Genomic DNA, 27,205 nt, shown 5'->3' with positions numbered 1-27,205 from the left:
GAATACCTTATATAAAATTTTCCTAAAACACCTACAAATTTCATTTATTTTAAAACTTACTAACTTTTAAAACTCTGCTACACATGTAAATTTGTGAAGTAATGTTGAGTAAATGAAATTAGTTCTGTGTCTTTTGTTGCATAAATCGTATATTGCTTGCTTGTCCAATTGTCTATTCATTAGTTTAGCTATCTATTAAATACAAATAATCTAACATATCAGCTATAGGTATAAACAATAATTAGAGAGTTGTCCAAAAGAAATAACGTACAGTTACAAATAAGATAAATGTTGAAGATAATTATTTTTATCCAAAACTTTGACACCATGAAAACAAGAAACTCACTAAAGATCATAAAATTACCAAAATTAGATTCTAGTATCCAAATTACTCATCAGACTTTATGAAAAAAGAAAGAAAATAGATTATTGAAATGAAATTCATCAGCTGCTGATTGTAACCACTAAGTGAAAAAATAATTTTAAATAAAATTCAAAGTATGAAATATGAAACGATCACATGATCGTTGATTCCCATCAATGGTAACAATGAGGAGATACAACTACTTCACATAAAAGAACCTTGTGAAAGTTGACGTGAAACATGGCATTTGTTTACCCACAATTCTAGAGTTTGCATCATGAGCATCACGACGGGAAATCATATCATTCACTCGTGTTAGAACATCGAGTAGGTGTTCACCTTCGTAGAAGCGTTGTGCCTGTACGAACATGCAATAGAAAATCCAAGCACCATGCTCCTCATTACGCCACCCTTTACCACCTGAAAAAAAGTACAACATAGTAAAAAATTCCATTACAAAACCCAATTTTACAAATTATAAAATTTATGACTACATAAACATAAAGTGTAGGAAAGTTATTTTTTTATGGAATACTACTCTTATAAAAACTAATAAAAATCACAATTTTCAACAGTCCTAAAAAGGGTTCTTGATTGATTATGCACATAATTGTGATTTAAAAAAATAAAAAGCATGAACTTATTTCCAAATGGAAATGTGCAACGATGTGCTATTGATGAAGACAGCACGGATACCAGGCCACCTTACTACCCCACTAGCATGAATGGAATGAAAAGTGGTAGGGGAAATAGCTACAGGACTGTTACTTGAAGTTTAGGCCTGGCCGACAGTTTTACATACTGTTACCTGTACAGTATTCAATACATTGTTCACTAAAACTTTGGCCAATGTGAGCTGTCTGCATATTCTCATTCCTAAACTTGAGACGAATTTATGAGGTTTTAGAATATCAGTTATGAACGGTCAAAAACACATGCCATATGCAATTGTGGGGTTTTACTGTATAATTATTTTTAAAATTTGTTTTAATTTATTTATTTTAGCAGTTGACATAGACCCCATTTACACTTAAGATTGGGTCTAAATTGTATTGTTTCGGCCAGATCCAGTGTGTTTATACTTGCATTCAAAACGACAGCCCTGATGATTCACTTTCTCAAGCCATTGGCCATGATTCACTGCATTAGCCGGCCCAAACATAAAAGCTGCTCCTGGACCTACCTCAAAAGGTGGTCCAGGTCTGCCTGAGCCAGCCTAACTTTGTGGAGTTATTAATTGCCACCAAGGGCCGGCCCAAATCATAAGTATAAATGGGGTCATAGTGGACATGATAGTTAAAATTTGAGCCTAAATTAAGAAGGTGCATGTCATGTGTTCTGAACGAAAAAGCGATAGATCATTTTAATATTCTATACTGTACCTTTACTGGTGTCATGTATGACCACCGTGTCAGCATTTTTTGGTAATGTACCAGAGCGAGTAGAATCGGTGGCATCATAAAACGCCGTCCCACTGTCATCATCTGATCTGTCTGACAAACTTCTACATGCCTGAAATATCAACACTTTCGGCTTACCTGAAAAAATAAGTTACAACATAGACATTGATGCTGCAATATTATAATAATATAATGCTTTATTCTGGTCATGTTTTGAAAATTTACATAATCATGAAACAGTACATTGAGAATTATGTACAATACAGTATAACACACTTGTTTGTATTCTTGCAATTTGATTGGTTAATTATGCATCATGTGTAATTTGGAATTAGCCCTAACTCACAGAAAAGTGATAATTAACATGCTCTAATGCACGTTCATTTATGTACCATTTTGAAAATGTTCAAAATTAGGGATATCACTTTTTCGTTCAGTAGCATGTGATACATTGAACTAATTGAATGGCAAAGGTACATTTAAGTGTGTAATGGATTGTTTACAGGCATTCAATAAAAATGCAGATTATAAATAAAAACATCAGAATAAAATAAATATGTACACATTCAACCAGTACTATTCTTGGTTCTTTGTGATATAATTTGTATGATAGGCAAGAAGCATTTAAATTAACTAAAGCATTTAAATTAACTAGGTCGTGCCCACAGATGGTTCTCGAATACACAGTAATTTCAGCGTAAAAAAACTGGCGATTTCAAATGTACGTACCGCAGGACTATAGTCGTTTGCAGAAACGAATAAAGAGACACGATGATTTATGTAGTCAACTAAAATTAGCACCCTGGGAATTAGGCCTACTTCCGAAAGAGAAACTTGTCTTAAAAATGAGTCCAAATTTTTTATTTGAACTCATTTAAACAAATCCAATTTGTGTTTTGTATATAACATTAGAGTTGAGGGATGGGGAAGAGGATGGGAAGAACAATTTTTAAATACATTCTTTATCCACTCAGTAACGAAATATTATTTTAAATGTTTTATAGGCCTATCAATAATATACCACTAAACACAGTAAAACATTTACGATTTAATACTTTTTTAAAACTGTCCCTTTTATAGTCGATTGAAATGGTAAAGTACATGTAACGATATACCACAACATTTATATTTTTTATAATTATTAATTAATACAAACGTTGAGAAGCAACTGTCAGTAATAAAGCTTTTATTTGTATATTATGTGTTTATATATCCAGCAGTAGGGCCTACCCACAGTCACAGTAATAAATGTTCTTTGTATATGTGTTTATATATCTAACAGTAACCACATTCACAGTAAGAAAATTTCGATTCAAATGGCGACCAAAAATGGTTAATACGTATTTACAATATTGTCAAAGTATTGCAATACTCTATCTCAGTTTTAAGTTTATTCTCTAAGGGCCCATACATTTACCTACTTGTGTTAAACCAAGGGCTCATAAATTTACCTACAAACTGAGAGTCTGATAGATTGGAATGTTCCATTCATCGCAAATCAATACATTTGTATAAACGTATATTAAATCTATCAAAATAGTATTTTTTAAAGGAAATCGGCCTGTCTTCAACATTATGATACAGTACTCAAGCTGTTGAACCGGTTTTCAGCTATTAAAAAAAATTATCGTAGGAGGAGATAAGAAAATGCGAAGCATTTTCGTATTATTGTGTGCAGGTATTTTTCAAGAGGACATCTATTAGACAGTACCACGATCGGAAAACACCTTATTTGTGGCAAATCGTTGAACCTAAATTCGTTTACTAAATTTAATTAGTAAACAGGGTTACATCAGGTGGTTAAAATCAGTACCGAGATTCTAACCAACTTTATATACCATCGAGTAAACATTCTAGAAATAACGCGCGATTTACCAAATTTTGCCCTTACGTAAATTTATATATAGATTAAAATAAACAAAACATAACAAATATTTGACAGCACAAAAAGAATAAATAAAAATCCAATCTTATTTACAAAAACTTAGTTTACATTTAGTAAATTTCTACTCACAAAGCATGAAATTTTCAAATTTTGAAACTATTTCATCAACTGGTACATACTCTTTTCCTGTCATTTGAATACCTTCCTAAGGAAAAAAAAAGTCATGTATAAACAAAGATCTTTATCTTAATTTGATATATATACAGACACAAGGCCCAGAGACAATTCAGCCAAGGACAATTCGACCCAGAGACAATTCAGCCCAGGACAATTCGGCCCAGAGACAATTCAGCCCAGGACAATTTGGCCCAGAGACAATTCAGCCCAGGACAGAGAAATTTCGGCCCAAAATTGCCCAGGGATAATTCGGCCCATTTAATAATTGTAATGATTAAAGCATTTTTACCAACATATAAATAATAAAATCATTTTTTCCATACAAAAGATGTAAATAAATTACGCCCTGTGTTGAATGCATGAATTACTAAAGCTTTTGAAATAATAAATGCATTATAATAATAATAAAACATAAATACCACAAAAAATGAATATTATTAATATTAACAATCAGTGATTTGGTCTAAAAGTTTGACGTTTCAGCCCACAAGTGGGCCAAATTGTCAGACCAAAGTTAGCTCTGCCTTGAGCATAGCCGTTTGCATATAACAGTATAAGTATAGAGTATAAAGATGCACTTGAATGGAATAGCAAATAAAGAGAGGGCACACATTTCAAGATTTTAAGGATACAAGCTGAACATTGATACTCTTTTCAATTTACACTAATAAAGACTGCTTACTGATGCGATAATTGGCCTCTTTGTTGCATCATCCAACAGATCTTTTCCCTCGTCATCCCTTAATGGGATTCCTTTTCCATGACTGGATATTATCAGGAAAAAACTACTGTAAACATTTTCCACTTTTTTTTTTACTTCATCTATAATTTTCCATAACTTTTCAGGATTTGATACATCTGGACAGAATTCAACCTCGTAATCTTTCCTGAAGAATTCATAAATATTTTGTTTATCTTGACCAACACCTTTCAAAGAGAAAGCATAATATGATAATACAAACTATTATTGTATTTAGTTGTTAAATAAACAAAAGATACATTAAATTTTTATAATACATTATCTATACAAAAAGACATGAATAGAAAAGCACCGTAAAACCTCGAAAAGAATCATCTTTATCTTCAGCATAAAAAAAGTTATGGTTTTATTTAAATTCTTAATAATGATAATAATGATGATAATAATATCCCATTCACACCAAAAGAAAAACTCCGGAGACACTCTGGAGTTGACATCCCTGTGTTTTGGTGTGAAAGGTAAAATCAAACAACTCCGGAGTTCAAGCAGTGGAGCAGTACCTTCGTTTCAAAACATACTGGCACAAAAGATCAAACTGATATGCTCTCTCAAATTCAATCAGTCGGCAAGGGTTATTAGCTTGAACTTTTATTTATTATTTAAGAAAAATTTCTTTTATTAAGTGCTATTTACGCAGCGCTTTGACACTTGATACATAAAACATGAAAAACAAAACAAGAAAATTACAGAAATGGCAAAAAAGCCGATAAACAATCCAGGTTTTCCACAGTGTTAACAGGCAATTAAAATTGGAGATGATGGACGAATATTATGGTAGGTGATTCCACAGTTGTGGTCCATATTTTGAGACATATCTATCACCTGAGGTTGTAGTGACACATGGAACATAGCCTGGTAACTACCTGGCTCATACCTTAATGATTGCCGAATCCTTGCAAACTGTGATGCTGGGTAAGATTATTTCAATAAACCTTGGAAGATATTTATGTTTAACAAGCCTTCCAAACTACCTATCATTTACCAGCACACTACTACTTTCATGAACACTCTTTTCACTTACCAGCTCTAGGTCTGTGAGTATGATCAGGCATGTTGAAAAAATTTGATATGTACAGGACATATCCTCTACCAGGAGTGTAGCACATGCCAGGTTCTTTACGAGGAAATGGAAAGTTAGGTGAGGTTTGAAGAGTAGGTGAGAAAGGTGGTCTGACGTATCCAACTTCAGATGGAGCTGCATCCATAGCTAATAATAAAAAACAAAACAGTTCTTTAATGCGAAATATTGTATCCTAATAGTAGTAGGTATTAATACCAAGGATCATTGTCTCCAGGGTAATTGTCCTAGTATAACGTGTGTCTGGATTCAACAATTAGGGGTTGATTGTTCTAGGAATAGTTGTTCTAAGGGGTTATTTGTCCTAATCGGGTAGATTTCGTCCTTTTTAGGGGGTGCTGTCTGGAATACGCTTAATTTGATCATTATGCTTTGACCGCCCTCAGGCGTGAGATTGCATTCATAGAAGCATATTGATTAAAACATCAAAATACTCAACCATCTTTTTCAGAACTACATACAGTACATGGTATACCAAAAACTAATCATTATACTGATTTTCACCATGCCATGCAAACCTTTAAACAATATTAAATTACCAGTATTTGAAAAAAAAAAATTAAACTTTACTTACATTCACCTCTATGCAAAACATGAAAACCTAAACAAAAAATGATGTTTAATTAAATAATATCAGGTAAGTCTATTCAAAAGAAATATTAGTACATGCAAGAATATGTTTTGGATATACAGTATTTTGTATATACTGAATCATACACGCAATATTAATTTTAAAATATAATTTTCATACAAAATGATGTAATGAAATAGATGGACTAAACAAATATATATTATACAAATGATTTTTGGGTATATTTTTATAAGTCTATACCCCGCACACTAGATCAAATTTCATGTTCAGGAAAGTGTGTTATCAAACTTGCCAAATAGAAAATGCACCTCTATAAGTTTTAAAAATCTTATGGCATCCGATTATGGTTAAAATCAGTTGGGGTTTTCCTACTGTTAGCAGGCCAGTAAATAAATAAGTACACTAGACATGTACAGTAGAACTGTTTTGAGGAAACCTTCAGAACAAAACATTTAGTGTCTCTCAATAGGGTTGGCCATAGTGTTAACATATTTCCTCTTTCATGTGAATGAGGGGTTCTACTGATCTCTATGATGGGATTGAACTTACCTATTTTATTCATTTCTTCCTCAACCTTAAGCACTTCATTAACAAGGTCAGGGCGTTTCAGTTTTGTTAGTTGATCCTTAAGTTTTCCATACTGGCCAACAGAAAATATCTTCCTTTTCTGTTGGGCTTCAAATATTGCATCAATGTCATCTGCGAAGTCTTCAACTTCGCGGGCCCTGAAGCCTCCAAACTCATTTAGACGCTTTTTGTATTTTTTTACTTCACTTTCTCTCAATTCTCGGCTGATTTCATCAAGTAAATCACTATGCAATTCTTTGGCCTTTTCTTCTTTATTTGGCATGTTCAAAATTAACTCTAGTGTTCATAAAAAAAAACATTCATCATTATTGTTTTATACAACAGACATAGGCAAACTGTTCTAGAGTGTACCATAAAAAAGAGAACGATGTAGAACCTAAGTAGTTTGTGTCAAATGGTATCTTGTAGACCTACAGCGAAACATATGAACATCGTACCATAGGTAAAGGCCTAGTCTGGCTTTGTTTCGTTGCTAAATTGTCTTTCTTTTTTTGGCAAAATCGGGAAACACCTGGTATTCTCGCTGAACATTTTCTTCACGATAGACAATAACTTTATCCACTAAAACAGAGTTCAACACAGATAAAAAATGGAATATCAATAGCATGAAGAATGCTGACATTTATAGTGGGCCACTGAAATTATAACTATCAGAATTAACTTATTTTCCACATTTTTAAGTGTTTACCGACAAAAAAAATGTCACAATAGGGCCTGATATAGGCTTAGGAAGCCTAGGACTACTCTAGGCTAGTATAATAGACCTGCAATATTTGACGTTTTGTAAAAATAATGCATATAATAGACATTAAACCAGGTCATTTCTTGTCTTAAATGGTTAATTATGATAAAAAGAGAAAAACAATGCACTACCTAAGTAGCACGGTAGAAAGTTCTCTTGTAAGTCGTAGACGTTTCTATGCCTAGTTTGTTGGGTTTTGTAGGCCTAGCTGGTAAAGAGCGGTTTTGCCTAATTATGCCTTTTTTCAGTACTTAGCTAAGCCCTACACCAGCAATAATATAGCGCACTCAGGACCTAAAAGGCTTCTCAGCTAGCTAGACTAGGCCCTAGCTAGTAGAGTAGTACGGCTAGGATGCCTAGCCCTACTGTACTACTAGGCCTAGCCGGTGAACAGATGATCGGGGCCAAGGACGATCGGGGTCATCTTATGCGTTGGGCCTGATAGTCTTAACATTGGGCCCGATAGTCAAGTTCGTTTGTATCCGTTCCATTATAGTTTATAATTGAGTTCTCGGCATACTGTACATACCGAGATGAAGTGAAATATTGTGTATTTGAGATAGTTCTTAACAAAAAAGTGTCAAATAGACAACGTTTCCATTTATATTTTTTTTATTAAATAATTCAGTGAAATCGGATATACAGTTTGTTTAAGGCGATTAAACATTTTGGAAAATATTTCCTCATTCATGTTTTTGAATGGGGATTTCCATTTTATATATACAGTATAAAAAAAACATGCATAAATAGTAGTGTGTGAAATAGAAAACACAATAATGTAGGATTTTTCCATTATATTACCGTAATTTTTTTTTAATAATTCAGTGAAATGATCATAATTATATAGTTTAAGGCGATTAAACATTTTTGGCGGCTGTTCAGCTACATTTTTTTGCTGATCGGGGATTCCCAAAAAATAAAATATGCATTATAGTGTCACGTGTCAAATGAATGACGTGATTTTTCCATGGCAACTGATGTCGTTCTAAAAGGCTACCTGCACGTCTTTGAGCTGCTTGTCGGCGATAATCATAAAGATGGTTTTTAGAATTATTTATTTCGTTTTTAGTCATAAGTAATACAGTAATAATCATTATAATTAAAATGAAAACGTAATAACAGCAACTGAGTCAATGTCGCCATTTGTATTTAAATTATATTGCACATGTCCCCGTCCCTCTTTAATACCACTTGTTTCGGGTCAGTCTAATTACCGAAAACAACCGAAAATAACCGAAAACAACCAAAAACAACCGAAAACAACCACAAACAACCGAAAACAACCATAAACAACCGAAAATAAACCGAAAACATCTAAATACCGAAAACAAATTTGTATAATATTTTTGTTAATGTCGCCCTCTATTGATGGGTGTTTCTAAAAACGTCGGTAATTTTACTGAATAGATTTTATTGTGAATCCTTTATCGTGAGCTGGTTTTAAGTATACTTTATAGTCCCTAATATTATCAATATTCTTTAAAATATCATTTTTGTATTATTATCTTTGAAAATCTATAATTAAATTGATCATGATTAACCATAGTCAATTTACTTTCTATACTAGTATTAACGTGATTCACAATTATTGTGAGGAGTAAATGCGTTCGTTTCTGGATAAAAATCGAAAGACTAAAATTAAAATATTTTTATAGATTCTGTAAGTAAATCCGATGTTATCATTGATTGATTGTACGATTTTTAGTTGTATTTTGTGCACACTACCGTTTCGTAGGGTCTTCCTTGGCTTTTCCGCGCGGGCGGTTTTCTCTCAGTGTTTATGGTCTTTAGAAACACCCATCAATAGAGGACGACAAAAAAAAAAAGTATTATACAAAATTTGTTTTCGGTATTTAGATTATTTTATTTTGTTTTCGGTTTGTTTTCGGTTGTTTTCGGTAATTAGACTGACCGCTTGTTTCGTGGGAAAGTGTTCCCTGAATATATAAAAGGTGTCCCAAAGAAGAGATTCTACTGTCACCATGGATACTCTTTACAAAGGTCTAGCCTAGGCCTCAAGTACTTAAATTAGTTTATTAAATTATTTTGTATCACAAACTCGTGGAAAGAACACATTTATTAATATTTTATGGTGAACAATTATAAATCCAATTCGTTTTCTTGGACCCGATCGTCACAAAGTTGGGCCCTAACGTCCACACGCGTTGTTACCCGATCGTATTAAAAAAGGCCGATCGTCTGTCAATCGCCTAACCTCTATCTAGCCTAACTAAGCCCCTATCTAGTTAGTAGGCCTAGCTTGTCCGGGAGGCTAGGCTAGGCCTAGTCTAGTTAGGCGCTAGACCTATATTTACAATATGTCTTACCTTTTAGATAAAGGCCTAAGGAAATAAAAGTAAAAATTAGTATTTATAATAAAAATACGAGGACAAATTTTACTTTCGCGCGATCGCCGCAGCCGCCCAGGGTCCAAAATAATAGTTTTACTTCCTGTCGGTCGTCGTCGGTCAGTAACCTCATCTCTCACGCATCACTACACACCGTAGCACAAGTGTGGTCCAGAATCAATTTCAAAATGATAAATGTGGCAATAATCCGAACTTTTTAACATTGTATTAGTAGGAAGAAGACATCTTAAATTATAAAAATCCACTAATAATTTTATATTTGGTAAATGTTAATAGTGTTTTGTAACCATGGAAACAGGGGAAACCATGAAATATCATTTAAAATGAGCAAAAACAACAGTTTTGATTAATTCGCTGTTATTTCTAGAAAAAAGCAACGGTTTTGATACTGCATGAAATTTTTATCTATTAACCATATTAGGCAGTAAAAATAACATTTCAATTATTGCTTTATTTTGGGGTTAAAGTACCAAAAAAATGTATTTTTAAAATAAAACTACTAAAATAGTTTAGGATTCACCCGCTAATTTTGACATTAATATTTCGATAAAGCTTGTGTTTTATACCAAATTTGGCTCCGACAATCCACGACATCTCATATTGTAGCAAGCGTGCCGTTTTAAGATAAATTTATAATATATAGGCGCGGTTACGTTTGGTTGCGCACATTGATGTACCGCAAAACGCACAAACCTGATGAAGGACAGCGCACCTGTATTGAAAAATGAATCTGTCCATTAGGCTTGTTTATTACGACCATCGAACAAGCGTGTGATGTATATTTTTTCGTGAATTCCGTCTACATAAGGGTGATGAACTTGAGAATGTATCAAAAGAACTTATGGGAGAATACTTCCAAAATTATTAAAACGTTTTGTTACAAACAACGAGATGATACTCTATGACCATCATAAGCTTGGCACACTAATAAGAAGTGCACAGCTGATCTTGCCAATAGAAAAACAAGCCATTAGACTCACAATTGACCTACTGATAGCCTCTACACCAGCACATTCAACCAACTTTTAATTTCATGTTGACAGTGCCAATTGTCTAAATATTTTCTGGTTTATTTTGATTTAGGATCCTTCATCCTACGCCACCTGGCTGACTGTACAGGTTGTAACAAAACAGTATAGGAAGCGACCATCATAGATTATTAAAATAGATAGATCAAAGAAAATAACATAACTTTGCATAATATGAATTCATGGTTACAACTTTAACTGGTGGTCAAGATGATTTCATATCACGTGAATTGAAATAATAGCTGTACTGCAGCCTAAGACATGTTGTTTTTGTGCATTCATTCCGAATATATTCTACAATAATTTTGAAAATAACATGTTTTTGCTCTGTGACTTCCATGCATCCATCCTGGCAGTATTGTTCAAGAAGTAGCCAATGATAATCTGCAAACTGAAAAACGAGTTGTGTTTAACAGCATGACAGAGAAAAAAACAATTGGCTGGCATTCCAACCAAAACATTTTAAGACAACAAAGGCTATTAATAATACATTTTAATTATTTTTTCTCATTTCATTACAAGATACCTTTTTCACGGTTGAACACATTTCACACAAAAATGTAAATTCACAATTAAAATTATTCATAATTTAAGTTTTATATATTATTTTATATACAAAAATAAGATTAAGACTGGATTAATTATTTTTTCTTTGCTCTTGATGAACTTCTTGAAGTTGTCCTTGATGGAACACGTTGCTGCTGTTGGGATGCAGGCCTCTTAGATGATGGTGATGGTGCACTTGGTGGAAGGGGTGAATGCTTTGGAGATTGTGTTGATGTTGATGGACCTGATGTTGATGGACCTGCTGCTGCTGTGGCTGCTTCAGCAACTGTACTCTGGCTTGGCTGTGAAGCTTCAACAACCGGAGTTGATTTCTCTTCTACCGTTGGTACAGCCGTATTGATGTTTGGTTGATTTGCCGTTGCACTTTTTCTTTCATATTCTCGCAATTTTTTCAGAGCAGCCGTCAGTTCTTCCTCTAGTAGTATTACTCGGTTTTCTGAATTTAATGCACGCTCTTCAGTTACCCTAAACAAGAGTAAACATTGATTGTAAAACAGCGGTTATTATTAGACACCTGTTACTACTTAAAGTCTGCAAATATATATTTGTAGTGCAAATAAGTATTAAGGACACCTGTTAATTGGATATATGACAAATAAAGATGTCAAAAGACATTGACATCAACTTACAATAGTTGATCCTGTAGAGAGTTTACAGCTGCAAGAGCTTCATAAGCCTTTGCTGTATCTGGTGTTCCTGATCGGACTGTACCTGTTGTAGATGGAGCTTTAGATTCCTTGTCAAAAAGAAAAAATATGTTTAAAAAAAAAATTTAAAAAAATATTATTTTATTTTTCAACATACTTAATTCTGTGACACCTAGATTTCTCTATAAGTTACATCTTTCCATACTTCAATTTGTGTTAAGGAATACAAGGCCCAGAAAACCTAGGTTTTTTCTCCAATAGCATTCCATACCATTGTGCTTATGAACTGCGCATGAGCAGTGTATGGGTGTACACTGATAGACAATGATGTACTAAAGAGTTTAACAAGTTGAAGGCTCAAAATATATAAAATGATCAATAGTCTATATATATGTTCCACCAGTTGAAGCATGGGACAAGCAGACAGTTTGATTATTGCTTCTTCTGTGTAAGATTTATTCTATTTTATTTATTTTAAGTCATTCTAAATCTATTAATGAAAAACAAACAAAACTATTATTACTTTATGAAAGACTTACCTTAGGTGGTTCTGTAACTTCATCCAAAGACAATACACGGACATTATCATCATAACCTATGACCTCCATCTTGCTTGTATCAAAGTCATTAGATTTGCTCATGGACGACTCATTTGGAAGGGCTGTTTCATCCATAGATTTCTGAACAATAATAACAAAATAGTTAAAATTTATTAATAAAAAAAAACTACCAGTATTTGGTAACCATTATGAAAACAAGATAATATTTAGAACAGATCAATAGATGCAAGATTAACGCCCGTATTCTTAAACCAGACTTCAGTCGTAGTTCGAGCTAAAACTTTAAAAATGACGTCATTTTAATTCATAAACCGAACTTCTACTAACTAAACTAAATCGCCAACTAAATCAGACCAACCTCGACTAAATCGAGACGGATTTTGATCGATTTTTTTAGTCCTGGAGGGGGCAGGCTAAATGGTCGACTAAATGGTTTGAAAAGCGTAACAGTCATTGAGTTGTTATATTGGCCAGATATTGAAGAATGAAAAATCTATTTTTAAATTAACTTAATTAAATATACATTGGTATAAGTTATAATAATGAAAATCATCTTTATTTACAACCGTATACAAATTACATTATTTTCTTCGTGCGAGTCGAGTCCGACTTTCGAGACGTGTAGGAGGTGAACCCGATGTACTTACAGTAGTACACACACCCAGCCATAGCGACAATGGGAGATGCGGAAATTCACCACGTGATGGATTGTTTAGGGGGCCTAGTGCTTTCTTGTCACACATGAAGTGCAGGGTTCGTCGCAATCTTTGTTGGAGGCCTAGAAAATATGAAAGTTACCGTACCGCCATCGTTCCTAAATATATTTTGTAGATTTTGTTTGTTGTAAATCAAAAGTACTTCACTGTTAAATTAATACTGATCTTGTTCTAATAATTAACGATTAAAATTATTTTTCATGTATATAGTTCTGATGCGTAAGAATTTTTGTAAGAAAATGGAAAGTGATATCAATGCACAAAATTTCGTCTGCTCCTCAAATACTCTCTTGACATTGGCCAATGTATAGCATTTGTAACCCAGACGTGTGCAACTCGACTAAAAGCTCGACTTCATTAAGTCGAACTGCAAACTTTGACTACTTCGTTTATGAATCGAATTTGTAATAGCTCGAACTACGACTTTTTCAAGTCAAACTTCGACTAAAGTCTGGTTTAAGAATACGGGCGTTACAGTACATGCAGCCCTCATCCTAAACATTAGGGTAGAGTGTATGCAAACTTTTTGTAGTAGAATAAGACAGATGACTATTTATATTACTACCTCTGATGTCTCAGGTCGTGACTGTTCTTTAGTTTGAGGCCTAGAACCTTCTTGAACCAAAGATGGTTCCTTTGATGTATCCACTGGAGTATCACAGTTAGCGCTCTGAAAACAAAAGTAATGCATAACATTATTAACATCCACTAGTGGGTGACATATAATATGAAAATAGACAAAGAATGGGGAAAAGGGATGAAAAACTTAGATAAAAGAAAAAGGAAAAGAAAAACAATTGAAAATAAAAACTGAATAATATATATAAAACAAAAAAAAATTTAAAAAGGAGAAAAACAGAATAGTAAAATTTTTTTCAAAAGAATAAAAAATAAGAAAAGAATAAAACTTAAGAAATAAGAAAAAGAATAAAAAAAAAAACAGAGGAATTAAAAAAGAAAAGAAACAAAGAAAGGAAGAAAATGAAAAAGAAAACCAAGAAAACAGAAGAATTTTTAAATTAAAGCGATGAAAAAAAAGATGGAAAAATTAAGAAAAAAGAAATTAAGAGAAAAAAAGAAAAAGAATAAAAAGAAGAAATTAAAAAAAAAAAACAAATAATGAAAAAAAAAGAAGAAAATGGCAATTACTTTGGTTTCAAAGTCATCTAAACTGTAAAATAAGTATAAAGTCTCACCTCAACACTAGACTGAGTGGCCGGTGTTATGTCAGGCTGATTGCTAGGAGCTGGAGATTGCTGGGTGGCTGAGGGTATATGGCCAAGCTGGGAGTTGTTTCTTAACTCATTCATCATGAGTGTAGCAGTATGTATCCATTCTACACACTCTGTCTAAAGAAATAAAAAGACAACCTTGGACTAACATAGACACTCTTGATAAAATATAGTTACATGCTACTCTTTACAACTGGCTTCAACTGATATTTAAACATATTTAATTTTTAGTGTTTTGTTTTTGTTTCCTGAACTGTTTCTTTCACATAAAAAAAAAACACTTTATATACCCTCAAAAAAACCTTGTTTAGGATTAACTTAGTTTAAAATTTAAATTGTATATTTGACTTATTTCTTATTTTCCATGTTTTGAGGAATAATGTTTTTGTATTCAAATTATTTCTAGGGCTTTGTTAATTATTACCTCCGCCAAGGAGGTAATATTTTCACCCCTGTATGTTTGTGTGTTTGTGTGTTTGTGAGTTTGTGTGTTTGTGTGTGTGTCTGTGAACAGTCTGGAGGCCACAGTTTTTATCGGATTCTCACCAAATTTGACCACAATGATCTATACCCCAAAAGCTCGGACGAGTTCGAATTTGAGAGGAAAAGGTCATAGGTCAAGGTCGCAACTAACAAAATACTATTTAACTGCCTAGAGACCACAGTTTTTATCCGATTCTCACCAAACTTAGCCACAATGATCAATGACTCATCATATAATTTTGGTTAAATTTTGAAGGGTCAGGGTCAAAGATCAAGGTCCACAAAAAAAAAAGAAATAAAAAAAAAAATCTCAGCGGGACTTGAACCAGCGATCTCAACTGTGAGAGGCTGGATACATGACCATTAAACCAAACTCTCATCCACAACTTTGAAGTGTGCAGTTAGCCTTTTTACACTTAGAACTAATAAAAAAAATTTTTTAAAAACCATATATATATTTTCCGGAGACATTTTATGTAGGGGAATTTTACAGTAGGCGGAGGTTTGTACTCTCGGAGTACCCTCTAGTTTTTAAATATTTTTACCTTGATTCTTTTTAGATCCTTCATCTCATGATCAGCTGCTTCATTTCGCATCATTTGTTGTTTCTGTAGCTCCTCAGCAACAATGGTAGAACAACAACTATTAGAAAAGTAATTACAGCCACATAATTGGGTTGTTTAAATAGAAGAGAATTTATAGAAATTTGGATTGTCAGAAGGAGAGTATCCCAATTAAGGGTTTAACAAATGAGGAAAGGTTGATTTATAAACCGGATCAGTTGTTATTTTTTAGGAGTAACTTTATGTCAATTTAACACTGGTCAAAATACATAGAAAAATTTTAAATATATCTTGTCATTCACAGTTAGGCCATGGACTTCTAATTTATAGATCCATGGTTAGGCAGAGGTCCCAAAATTAAATATCAAGAGGCCGTGTAGTAGAGCCTAAAAATGGTAAATTTTTTATGCAAGATATCTTTTTGTGTAAAATAAAAACTATTATTAAGGAACTTTAGGAGGTCTGGTTTATGATTTAGCAATGTTACTAGACACATAAACATGTACTAAACTTACATTGTGAGATAGTTTGAAAAGGTTGTCAATTTATCAAACAACATGGATGCTTTTTCTTGGATGGCTTCAATGGTGTCTGTGGTTTCTAATGCACTCTCTACAGCCTCAGGTGGGCTTCCTGGTAAATCTGGTGACAAGTGTAAGAGTGCCTGGATCACCCAATGTATCATGCTGGAATGGAGCTCAGAAACCTAAAAAAAAAGATAAAAGAAAAAGAAATTCATAAATTGTAAATTACATATTTATTATAAAGCAAATGTACAGTATATTTCAGTCCTTAAAGATATATTGTCCCCTCTACAAAATGTTAAAATTTTTGTTGATAAATATGGCATTTTGACCAATAATTTTAATAACAAAATTATTTTTCTGAAAAAACTTTAAGCAAAATACAGTCAAATTGGCTGCCAGCTAATAGGGTTTTGGTTAAATTTAACCGTTTGTTTTGTCTTTTTATAAATGAAACATTTTTTTTCTGCAACAAAATGGCCAAATTCAAAATCTGATTTTATTAATCTTTCTTTTTCATGTTTTTGGGGGACAATCTTTAAGCATTGTGGCTCTATTATAAGTATGGTGTTGAATACGTATATTTTAAAAATAAATTATATAATCTACCTGGTCAGCTAGCTTAGCATCTTCATTATCAATACCATTGGTTGTCACACTTAGCCACTTCTGAGCATGCTTGAACACTTCATCCATGTCGACACTTTAGAAGAAGAGAATAAAATTGTGAAAGATTTTGTATATAACTATAAAAAACTATTGACAATTTTTGCAGTAACCTCGATGGAAAGAAAACTACTGTAGGAGTTATTGACTATATTAGAAGAAAAAGCGGTCAAATCATTAAGCGTTCGAATTCCTGCCTCTGATCCAAATCAGTAAATCAAGATTGTGCCATCCAGACTGTAACTAGTCTAATGGCTACCTCCTTGAAAACAATTCTGAGTGAGAACCAGCCCATATTTCACTACTAAAACAGTTTAAAGCATTCCATACAAATAATTGCAAACTTACGTATTATCAACTTTTGGATTAGCTTGTTCTTCTTCTGTCTGAACGGTTCCAACAAAAGACAAAGCTTCATCAATAACCACTAACCAATCATCGAACAGTTCATAAAGTCGTCCCCACTCTGCCTCGAGTGGCATAGCGCCTCCATTTAAAATACCATTCAATTTTGTATCCCAGCTTTCCATAGAGTTTGTCAAGTGTATTAATTTTTTAGCTGTGCCTGTATTATGAAGATTGAAAATAAATGAAAAATACCCAACTATTATTATTTATGAAGTTACTAATTACCCACAAAATAGATGACATTTTCTCTATTTAGAAATTGAAATAATATTTTATTATTTTTTAATGTATTTACCATTTTCTCCATTGACTTTAATCTGAAACTGCCTCATAAGTTGATCACATTCCTGTAAAAATTAAATCATAAAATATTAAATTGGCTGATTTTAAAACAGTGGTCATTTGTTTTGAATGAACATAACAATACTGATTTCACAACAATACATGAATATACAGCTAATTGCTAATGACAATTTGATTAAATTATTACAACACTGACACATTAATAGTTAATTTTTATATATTGCATATAATGCAAATAAGCAAGCTCTCAACACACTTTATTTATATACATTTTTTTTGCATTAAACATAAAGTTTTAGAAAACTGATTCTTAGCTCAACAGCATTGCGATATATGATTATAGAAAGTGCAAAAGAAAGGCAAATTAACAGTGCTAAGATTTCATGTTGGAAAATACATCTTTTCAATAGGAATGGAGATTGTGCAACTATGTTAAACTTTGCTTCTGATGAATTGTTTTCCCCTTCTGTTTGATTTAATTTATTTTTATACCAAACAAGAGCAACAAACCAAACTAACAATGTCAATCACTGCTATGGTACAAGGGGCAGCCTGCGGCACCCTAACAGTGCATACTGTAATGTTAAAATGATGTTGATGAAATGTGCAAACAGATTTCTTTCAGTAATGGAATACAACATATAATTCAATATCAATTATTTGACAGTTAGTTATTTGGTCAACCTGTTAATGTTTAAAGTTATAATAACTTTTATTTTCAATTGTTTAACCATCACTACATTGTTAATGAAAAAAAAAAATAAACATGAAAAGTGTGCATTTGAAGTAATATGAAAACAGCAATCAGTGAATGGATGATTGACAGTGACACAAATATACTTTGTTACCTCTTTTACTTCCTACAACAGAAACAAAAAACATAAAACATTCATAAGCAAGCAAATTGATTAAACTGTATTCTTTAGGCATATAAAACCAATCATGGTGCAACGGAAAATACTTGAAAAATCTCTTATCTAAGTGAATATACCTCTTACTGTAAGGAGAGATATCTATACATTTTGTTCACTTAAGTGAAAAGTATTTTGAAAAAAAATTAATCACTGACTCTAAAATTTGAGGAGTGTGCAAAAAGATTCTATGTTACTATAAAGCTCTGTCTACACTATCAGTTTGACAAAAAAGTGATATGCCCAAATATGGTAGTGATATGACATCATTGTATATATCCATATATGGGCACATCACACACTTGTTCACATACAGTAGTTTGATAGTGTAGACAGAGCTTAAGGTTGGTTCAAACTTGACATTAAGGAATGTTTGGAATGTATATTGTGTACAGACTAAACAAAGGCAATGCATTCACAATTAGATATAAAATATATTTAATATAATTTTGATATTAAAAACCTTTAAAAAATCTTGTGGATGAATTAATTAATTTGCGCTGTAATAATTAATGTTCCCCAACAAATTTGGAAATTTTGAGGAGTTATTATTATTATTATTTATGAAACACCAACAGGTAACTGACTATAGATTAAGTAGTAATGCAAGTGTTATTTTCATATTTTAATCATTTCTGACATTTTATTTTCATTTGAAATTAAACACATTGAATTGAGAAAAAAAAACACCACAAAATTATGACACAAATATTTTCAATAATCAATATAAAAAGAGAGAATATAATAATTTAGCCAACGATACTGTAGAAACATAATAAAATGGCGGCTAAAATGCAAAAGCTGAAGAAAAAATTATAGAAATTAAGTTTTATACTAACCCTGTATTTTTATTAGGAAGGAGGTAAAAGAGAAGACATTGGATTAAGTGATAAGTGATTTTATTTATTTATTTGCCAGAAAAACACACTACAAAGACTTTTAGGATAAACAGAAAAACCATACACCATTCTGGCGGATTTTCCAAAGGTAAAAAAAATATCGCTATAAACAGCTGATTCGGGAGACATTTAACAAGAACAATGGTTCTACTCCATATTTTTTCCTGGTGGACAAAAAGGGAATGCTGTGTTTTTATCTTTTAATGCAAACAAATCTGTGTTGTGCTTTACATTTTTTAACAATTATGTTTAGCCTATAGTTGGCTTTGTGTAAGTAATTTGTCTTTTTTATGTATTGTCCTGTCATTATTCACGTTCAAATAGGATTTTATCATGCTTTCGTATCGTGATTGTCATGTTTTTATTGTTACTGTTCTTTTATGTATAAGGGTAGCCATAAAAGTATTGCTCTTTTGGTTTTTTCCCTTAATATTTTCTTTATTTTAACTATTTAGTTTATCAATTGATTTCTTGCAATTTGGAAAAATAAGTTGAAAAATTGAGAGACTACAATTATATTTCATGTGGACCTCAATAAGTGACTTCGCAGATTAGCATAAAGTTAATCCGACTATGATAAATTTCTTCTCAGTCTTCCCAATTTCTTTTCATAACTTTAATTTCTGAATCAACTAAAGTATCGTAAAAACAAACAACCAAAAAACACTCCAAAATATTACACTACAAACTAATCAATTTACCTCTGTATCCTATCCAAAGAAAAACAAGTAGCATGCAAAAACAAAGGAAGGATATGATGTTACAAAGTCACAAACAAGTCAGGCCTAAACAGTCTACAGTCTATACAAAATGCTGTTGGAAACATGCGATTTAAAAGTATATTGTATTATGACCACTACTACAGTGCATAACAATAAAAATAATTATTATGAAATCATTATGTGCATATCTTGACTCATCATAATAATAATATGTATAATATGTTGTATTCATCCTCACAGTTTGAGGCAAACACACAAACTTGTGTAAATTATCGCACGATTTGGAGATGATCCCATAATGAATTATCAAAGTTGTTTTGTTCACATGTTTGCTTTGTGTAATACAAAACCAAGTTTCAAAAGGTTGCATCATACAATATTTAGTCCAAGGGCACAAACCACAGTAAGAAGCCTACTTCTTCATCACACAGAACCTCCTGAACTCTAGAATTTTGTGAAATTCTGTGTACTCTTCCTAATAAAATATTTTTATAATGTTCTTTGTTTTTTAGTTAACCACAAAATAATATAGTAAAAAATGTTAACTACAATAGTTACTACAAATGGAAATTCATTCATGCATTTCTTTTTTTATAATTGCAATGAAAATTACCTTATTCATGATTAGAAGGTTCTCGTGGTCAGGGTATTCTTGGCCATTGTCTGGCCTGTGTCTGTTGAAAATCTTAAGAGCGATCTCTGTCCACTGTTCTGTCTGTTTTGATATTTTGTACATACTCTCCTCATGGCCAAGTAAAATGTCACCCCCAAATCTCTCTACTTCTTTGTTAAGATTCTAGAGAGATAGAGAGAAAACTATTAAAGTAAGTAAAGCCTATACACAGTAAACTAGCCAACGCATAGATAATAAAATTATAACTTAGCACAAACACCAATGGTCTCTTGCTTTGATGAACTTTATTTAGTCCATGGTTTCAATAAACAGAATAGGAAATTATTAAAGCCTTCTTATTGATGTTAAAAAACCAATGTACCACCATATAGTTCGACCCATTGAAGGTTATTCTAAATTAAACAATGTAACACAGACCCAATATGATTTCATATAACCAATAAACCAGTATGAATGTGTCCCATAACCTGTAAAAACCTGTGGGTCTATACAGTGTACCCTGTACTGTATCTTCTCTAACTTTTGTAGAGCTGTAACACCATGCACATTATTATTACGTTATCCATAACCAACAGACCTATAAATGAATTCTAATAAACTATTAGCTTAAAACTCAAACCTGCATACTGTATATTTTCCCCATAAATCAGTACGTGAAGCTCCTCCTGTATTAACCCCCAAACATACAGTAGTGTATAATCCCTTATATATACAGCCATGTGAGTACAACAATATATGCATATTATGTAGGCTACCCTATAATATGCAAAATGTACTGTAACCATGTAAAATTATGTAAAATATAGTGTCAAGTATAAAAGCCTGTGTATTAAATACTTAACCATACTGATCCTGGGAACAAGATTCTGCCAATGTGCATGCTGTTAATGAAATTCATTAGATTATGAAGAAAATGAAATTATTTCACTCTATTTTCATCTGATCTGATCTACTTTTAAAAAGTAGGTTATTCAGATTCTAACTTTACAACAAAAAAAGAGTGAGGAAATTGCATGCCTGAGTGAGTTCACTTGATCACTATGTCAACATTATGTCAAAAATTGCAGTACTGTATCTGCAGCAAACACTAGAATGATCTCATATTACTAATTAGGCATAAAATGAACAGTGAAAAATACCAACCTCTTGCCAGTGTCGTAGGTCATCATACAGTCTCCTGATAGCCTCCTTGGAAGGTGCTTTAGTCACTGAATTATTATTGCTAGCCCTGTATTGACAGAAACAAAGTACATTTATCTATCTAACAAAACAAGGTGGTAATTTTTATGTAGGGGAGACACACACATAGTACATCTTCAAAGCACAATACTAAATGATATCCATGAATTTCACATCAAATTTTGTTATACTATATAGAATTTTTATTATTATATAAAATTATAATACACAAAACAGCATTAAAAAAGTATAGCGTGTTAAAAAATGTGCATAAAACAAACTTAAAAGTATAAAGTCTATTCACAAACTATACAACCACTGTTATACATTGCTGTTCTAGAAAATGAACAATACAGCTCTACAATGGCGAGAGACCGGATGTATTCCTACTTTTACTTCATATGATGCGTAGTTCTATAGTACTATTAGTAGGAGATAAGGGCATATGGATCATGGATTATTATAATTGGTACTTTTGCATTGATGAGTACCGAACAAAAATTGAGGTTGAACAGGGCATCAAAAACTGGGTATAAAATGTCCAGTGTGTTTTTAGATTCTATAATTGGTCCTTTCGGAAATTCATGTCAGACTTCAGTTAAACACCTTTTTAAAACTGTTTTAACTGTCCAATTATTCCTCTTTTTAAAACCTGCTTAAAACATTGTAGGCCTACGTTTTTATGTTTATAATTTTGTATATGTATACTACACATTTATTTTGTGTAAATAAAAAACAATGTTCTTCATTTTAAAATATACACAAAAATTATATATATTAAAATGTTCAAGTAAATATATAGTGTAAATATAGTGATTATATTCTACTCAAATTTACAATAAGAGAGAAATTTCAACTGAAGGTGGCTTTTTGCGACCCGGCTGCATGTGGACGGCCTTGGTTTTGTAATACTTCACGTCCGCATGTCCCAGCAACGCTTGAGAGAACTAAGAAACTATGGATGATTGCGTAAAAATGTGTAAATATTAGTGGTCTGGCTCGATCATCATTATCGTTATTTTACTTTCAACTTTAACAATTTTAAACTCATTGCAACTTAAAGATCGGCAGGAGAACAGGCTTAATGGAACAAATTCCTCAATATCAAGTGTTAATAGAAAGATATTCAACAAAATCTAACAATTGTATGCATTAAACAAAAAGAAAAAAAAACTAGTAAAAAAATTACATTTTATTGTAAATCTGTCCTATACAGTAGTATTAGAAAAAGAATGTCTGGCTCACCAATGAAATTGTTTTATACCAGGAAGAAAATTTAATCTATGGATTACTGTAACTTAGTAGGCCTACTACAGTAAAAAAAACCAACACATATATCTATCCATATCCATCTATGCCATCGAACATTTTAGCGTGATTCCAAATGCCAGATGGGCCAAAAGTATTCCAGAAAGCATTATGTCAGACTTGGCCACATTGTTTATCCGTGACTTTCAACAGTCTGTAGGCAATTTTAATTTGAGTCATTTATTAAATGTCCAACACACAGACTATTATATGATTATCCTACAGTAGCCTATTGTAGGCCTATATTGTTGAGGCCTCATGGGTTGAAATTAATTTAAACTTTTACGTAAGGCCTACAGTACAGTAAATTCTCTTTTTAACACCATACCGTTATATACATCAAAATGCCAATGCAGATTATGCTTAAATTCAATTAAATATGTTTAAAAAACAATGCAATAAAGATATTAAAATTTTCTATCAATAAAATATTCCATAAAAAGTTGAAATGATGCTATAAACACCGTGACAATTTAAATGTGGGTAAATTACAAAACATTAAAATATCCAAAATAAAATTCAGATCAAATATTCAGATAGAATTTATGAATCTGATTATTGCAATATAGATTTGCATAGTGTGAAATAAAGAAATTAAAAGAAATAATGGAAGTATATTAATAATTTTGATACTACATTTACATATGAAAAAATGAAAAATAAAAAAGAAAAATATGTTGGTACACACAGTTTAACTCAAGCATAAACAGTATCATTGATTATATAAAATGGAATCACACAAATTGAAAGCAATTGAAGGAGGTATAAAAATATGGAAATACTATATGTTCCTATTCACTCTGTACACATCTTATTTAACTGGAGTATTATTCTATGTTTGTTGTGTCTGGTTTATATAAATAAACATCTACTGTCTAGCCTACATGAAATATAAATATTTAAAACATTTTTTGAAATTCATAAGAATTAAAATGTAAAAAACATGGTTAAGTTCATATAGAGTATTATATTTGGTATGGTATACTTAAATAAGTATGAAATTGACTATTGGTTGACTAAAACCATAGAGCTACATGCTACAGTATAATCTGCTAGAATATCATACTAAAAAAACATTTTAAATCGTCACCAAACCATAATGTTAGTAGTGTTTGCCTTTGAAATGTCACCTAGAATATAGATATTAGGATTGTTTGTCTCATGAGCAGAAAGGTTGACTAGTGGTTTTGATAAGTCATCTCAAAGTACTTTGTTAGTCCTACACTTTTAAAAGAGAATGTATAACTATGTGAATTAAGCTCTGTCAAACATTATGTGACAAATAATGTGTTGTGCCTATATGGACATGATGATGTCATATCACTACCATAATTGGGCATCACTACCATAAATTGAGGACATCGCACTTTTTGTGTCCAACTAGTTTGCTTGCTTAGGTTGTGTGTTTTGACCCATGTACTGTATTGTGTCATGTTATAATAATAATAATAATAATAATAATAATATTTATTCGGTCATCAATGTAAAAATAACCAGGAATGAGAATAGGCTAAAGCCCAAACAGATTCTGCACTCACTCCATACAATACAGTTAAGATAAACCCATATACAAGAAAAATACAAATAAACTATACATAACATGAAATATAGTGTTTTGTTAGAGCAGCCTTAAATATTGAAATTGTTTGTGAATCTTTTATGTCATTTGGTATTTGCTCCCATAGTCTAGGAAAGGAAACAAATACAGAATTATGAAAAGTATTGCCTTTCGAATTCGAATAAAAGCCTACCCGGACATCTTTCACTAGTTTTATATACTCATTGAAAGAATGGGGACCTAATTCCTTTCTAAACATTATTATCTTTGTTGCTTTCCTTTGTATATTTTCTATTCTATTAATATGATTTCTCAAATAGTGCCCACATTGAACAACAGTAGGTAACCACTGGAAGTAATAGGGCTTTGTATAAAGTTCAACATAGCTAACCAGGACATATTTTTACTACATTTTGAAATGAAACCAAGCAATCTGCTTGCTTTACAACATATATAATTAACTTGTGTATGACAAGACATCGAACTATTTACATACACACCTAGAAATTTGAATTCTGTAACTTTAGGAATATTGTCTGATTCTATGGTATAATCCCAGTTAACTATCTCTTTACATCTTGTAACATGCATTACGGCGCATTTGACAGGATTTAAGGGAAGTTTGTTTACATTTGCCCATTTAGCAATTAAATGTAAATCCTTTTAAGCAATTTACAATCATTATTGTTATAAATAGGACGTGATAATGTGTGATCCTCAGCAAATTGAAAAATTATTAATTAATTATTTACAATATCACTTACGTCAATCAAAAATAAAAGAGGGCCCAAAACTGACCCTTGTGGTACCCCTGAAGTAACATTTACCCACTCTGACTTTTCTCCTCTGTAAATAACCCTTTGGCGTCTATTTGAAAGAAAATCTGTAATCCATGCATTAGTGTTTCCACCAATGCCACAGTTATTAAGTTTCTTAATTAATCTTTTATGAGACACCTTATCAAATGCAGACGAAAAATCAAGAAAATAATATCAATATTTTTACAGCCTTTAAGTTCTAAGCTCTGTGCCCATGAATGAAAACCTTTGAAAGTAAAAGTTCAGTACTATACATTTGTCTAAACCCAAACTGATTTTCTGAAAGGATATTATTATATTCTAGATATTCCCTTAAACGATAGCAAATAATACAAAGTCATTTTATCAATGTTCAGGAAATAATTGTCATGTCATTTAAATCTTAAACAAAGAATGTACAATACAGAAGCAATAATAATTATATATAAAATCTTTAATTTTAATGTTCCTTTTTATCTTTCTGACAGTTTCCATATCACAGAAAATAACTATAACACTAGACAAGCCAATAGTAGAAATTTTAATATTCCTAAAGCAAAAACTGAATATAAGAAAAATAGTCTATCATTTCATGGCAGTAAGCTTTGGAATAACCTTCCGGATAATCTTAAATATATTTCTAATGTAAATATTTTAAAATTAAGTTTAACTACATAAATCTTGTTTTAATTGTTATCCCGAAACATTGTTTAAAAATACCTAGGCCTAGACTCTGGTGGTAGTCTATAAAGTACATAGTTTGCAAAAAAGTGCACTGCAGTTACAAAAGGAGGTTGGGTTTGAACCCTACAAAACTCCCTGACTACAGAGACTAAGTTAGAAGAGTAAAATTACAGTACCATACAGTAATAAGCATGTGTCAAATAAAACCGGAATAATATATAAATAAAGCTTAGAATAAGCCCCTATTAAAACCATTGAACCTTAACTGTTACTGGGCTAGTTAAAAAATTTAAGAATTTAGAATTAGGGTACATTATTATCCTATTAGTAATCAAATCAATCAAGCTTGAAATTCCGATCTTTATTTAAAATAAAGGCAGACAACAACTATTAAAATGAGCAAATGAGGATATAGGTAATAACAAATAGGTTGCAGTGACTGGCTACGTCCTCATTGAATAGACACCAAGTTGTCCATTATTTTTATAGTACCGCCGAGTCTCATCAATACAAGAGAAGGTATATTGTGCGTTGTTAACATGGTTAAAAATGATACTATATATTAGAACTATTGTTCATTTTAAAGTGAATGAAGGCAATTGCCATTGGAATGATTCACAATTAATGAACTTTTAGATGTTTTTTTAGGCAGCTTAAATCTTGGAAAGTAATTTGTTCGTTAAAACAGAGAACATTTGATTGTTCTTTTGTATGTATATATTAAATGCATGTGTTGTGAAGTAGGGTTCATCCAGGGCTAAGGAGTATGTTTCATGTAAGGTTGTACATAAAAACAGATACAACAAAAACAGATCAACACAAATAAGATCAACACAAATAAGAAGTATTTAAGATTCAAGA

General features: G+C 31.9%; 2 protein-coding genes across 4 annotated transcripts in view; both read right to left on the bottom strand.

The window, feature by feature from the left end:
- Positions 1 to 563: 563 nt before the first annotated feature.
- Positions 564 to 7,106, bottom strand: LOC144838359 (caspase A-like). The gene is made up of 7 exons (XM_078693697.1): positions 6,806 to 7,106; positions 6,239 to 6,265; positions 5,608 to 5,793; positions 4,509 to 4,753; positions 3,779 to 3,854; positions 1,747 to 1,902; positions 564 to 784 (listed from the first exon to the last, which is right to left on the bottom strand). Exons 1-7 carry the CDS (start codon positions 7,104 to 7,106, stop codon positions 564 to 566), a joined length of 1,212 nt encoding a protein of 403 aa, XP_078549823.1.
- Positions 7,107 to 11,461: 4,355 nt separating this feature from the next.
- LOC144836861 (axonemal dynein light chain domain-containing protein 1-like) overlaps positions 11,462 to 27,205 on the bottom strand; it is a 28,316-nt gene continuing 12,572 nt past the window's right edge. For 2 of the 3 annotated variants that reach the window (XM_078691753.1, XM_078691754.1), the window contains 13 exons: positions 21,962 to 22,046; positions 21,661 to 21,699; positions 20,798 to 20,980; positions 17,645 to 17,696; positions 17,290 to 17,506; positions 16,885 to 16,978; positions 16,267 to 16,457; positions 15,734 to 15,830; positions 14,670 to 14,822; positions 14,039 to 14,143; positions 12,737 to 12,877; positions 12,180 to 12,286; positions 11,462 to 12,015 (listed from right to left, as the gene is read on the bottom strand). In XM_078691753.1, coding sequence (XP_078547879.1) covers positions 11,625 to 12,015; positions 12,180 to 12,286; positions 12,737 to 12,877; positions 14,039 to 14,143; positions 14,670 to 14,822; positions 15,734 to 15,830; positions 16,267 to 16,457; positions 16,885 to 16,978; positions 17,290 to 17,506; positions 17,645 to 17,696; positions 20,798 to 20,980; positions 21,661 to 21,699; positions 21,962 to 22,046 — 1,855 coding nt within the window. In that variant the 3' untranslated portion in view covers positions 11,462 to 11,624. The remainder of the gene's footprint in view (positions 12,016 to 12,179; positions 12,287 to 12,736; positions 12,878 to 14,038; positions 14,144 to 14,669; positions 14,823 to 15,733; positions 15,831 to 16,266; positions 16,458 to 16,884; positions 16,979 to 17,289; positions 17,507 to 17,644; positions 17,697 to 20,797; positions 20,981 to 21,660; positions 21,700 to 21,961; positions 22,047 to 27,205) is intronic. The other variant, XM_078691756.1, reaches the window with a different exon arrangement.

Source organism: Antedon bifida, chromosome 3 (genome assembly GCF_963402885.1).
Source record: "Antedon bifida chromosome 3, ecAntBifi1.1, whole genome shotgun sequence".
Lineage (NCBI taxonomy): Eukaryota > Metazoa > Echinodermata > Crinoidea > Comatulida > Antedonidae > Antedon > Antedon bifida.
The sequence above is the reverse complement of the archived record's forward strand: the minus strand, read 5'-3'. Positions and strand labels throughout refer to the sequence as shown.

Bases quoted from the DNA above. Each gene is read 5' to 3' on its own strand.
- LOC144838359 (XM_078693697.1), bottom strand. From the start codon at position 7,106: ATGCCAAATAAAGAAGAAAAGGCCAAAGAATTGCATAGTGATTTACTT. The intron at 1,903-3,778 runs GTGAGTAGAAAT...TTATTTTTTCAG, and splicing joins ATTTGAAAATTTCATGCTTT to GTAAGCCGAAAGTGTTGATA. The intron at 785-1,746 runs GTACAGTATAGA...ACTTTTTTTCAG, and splicing joins CATACATGACACCAGTAAAG to GTGGTAAAGGGTGGCGTAAT.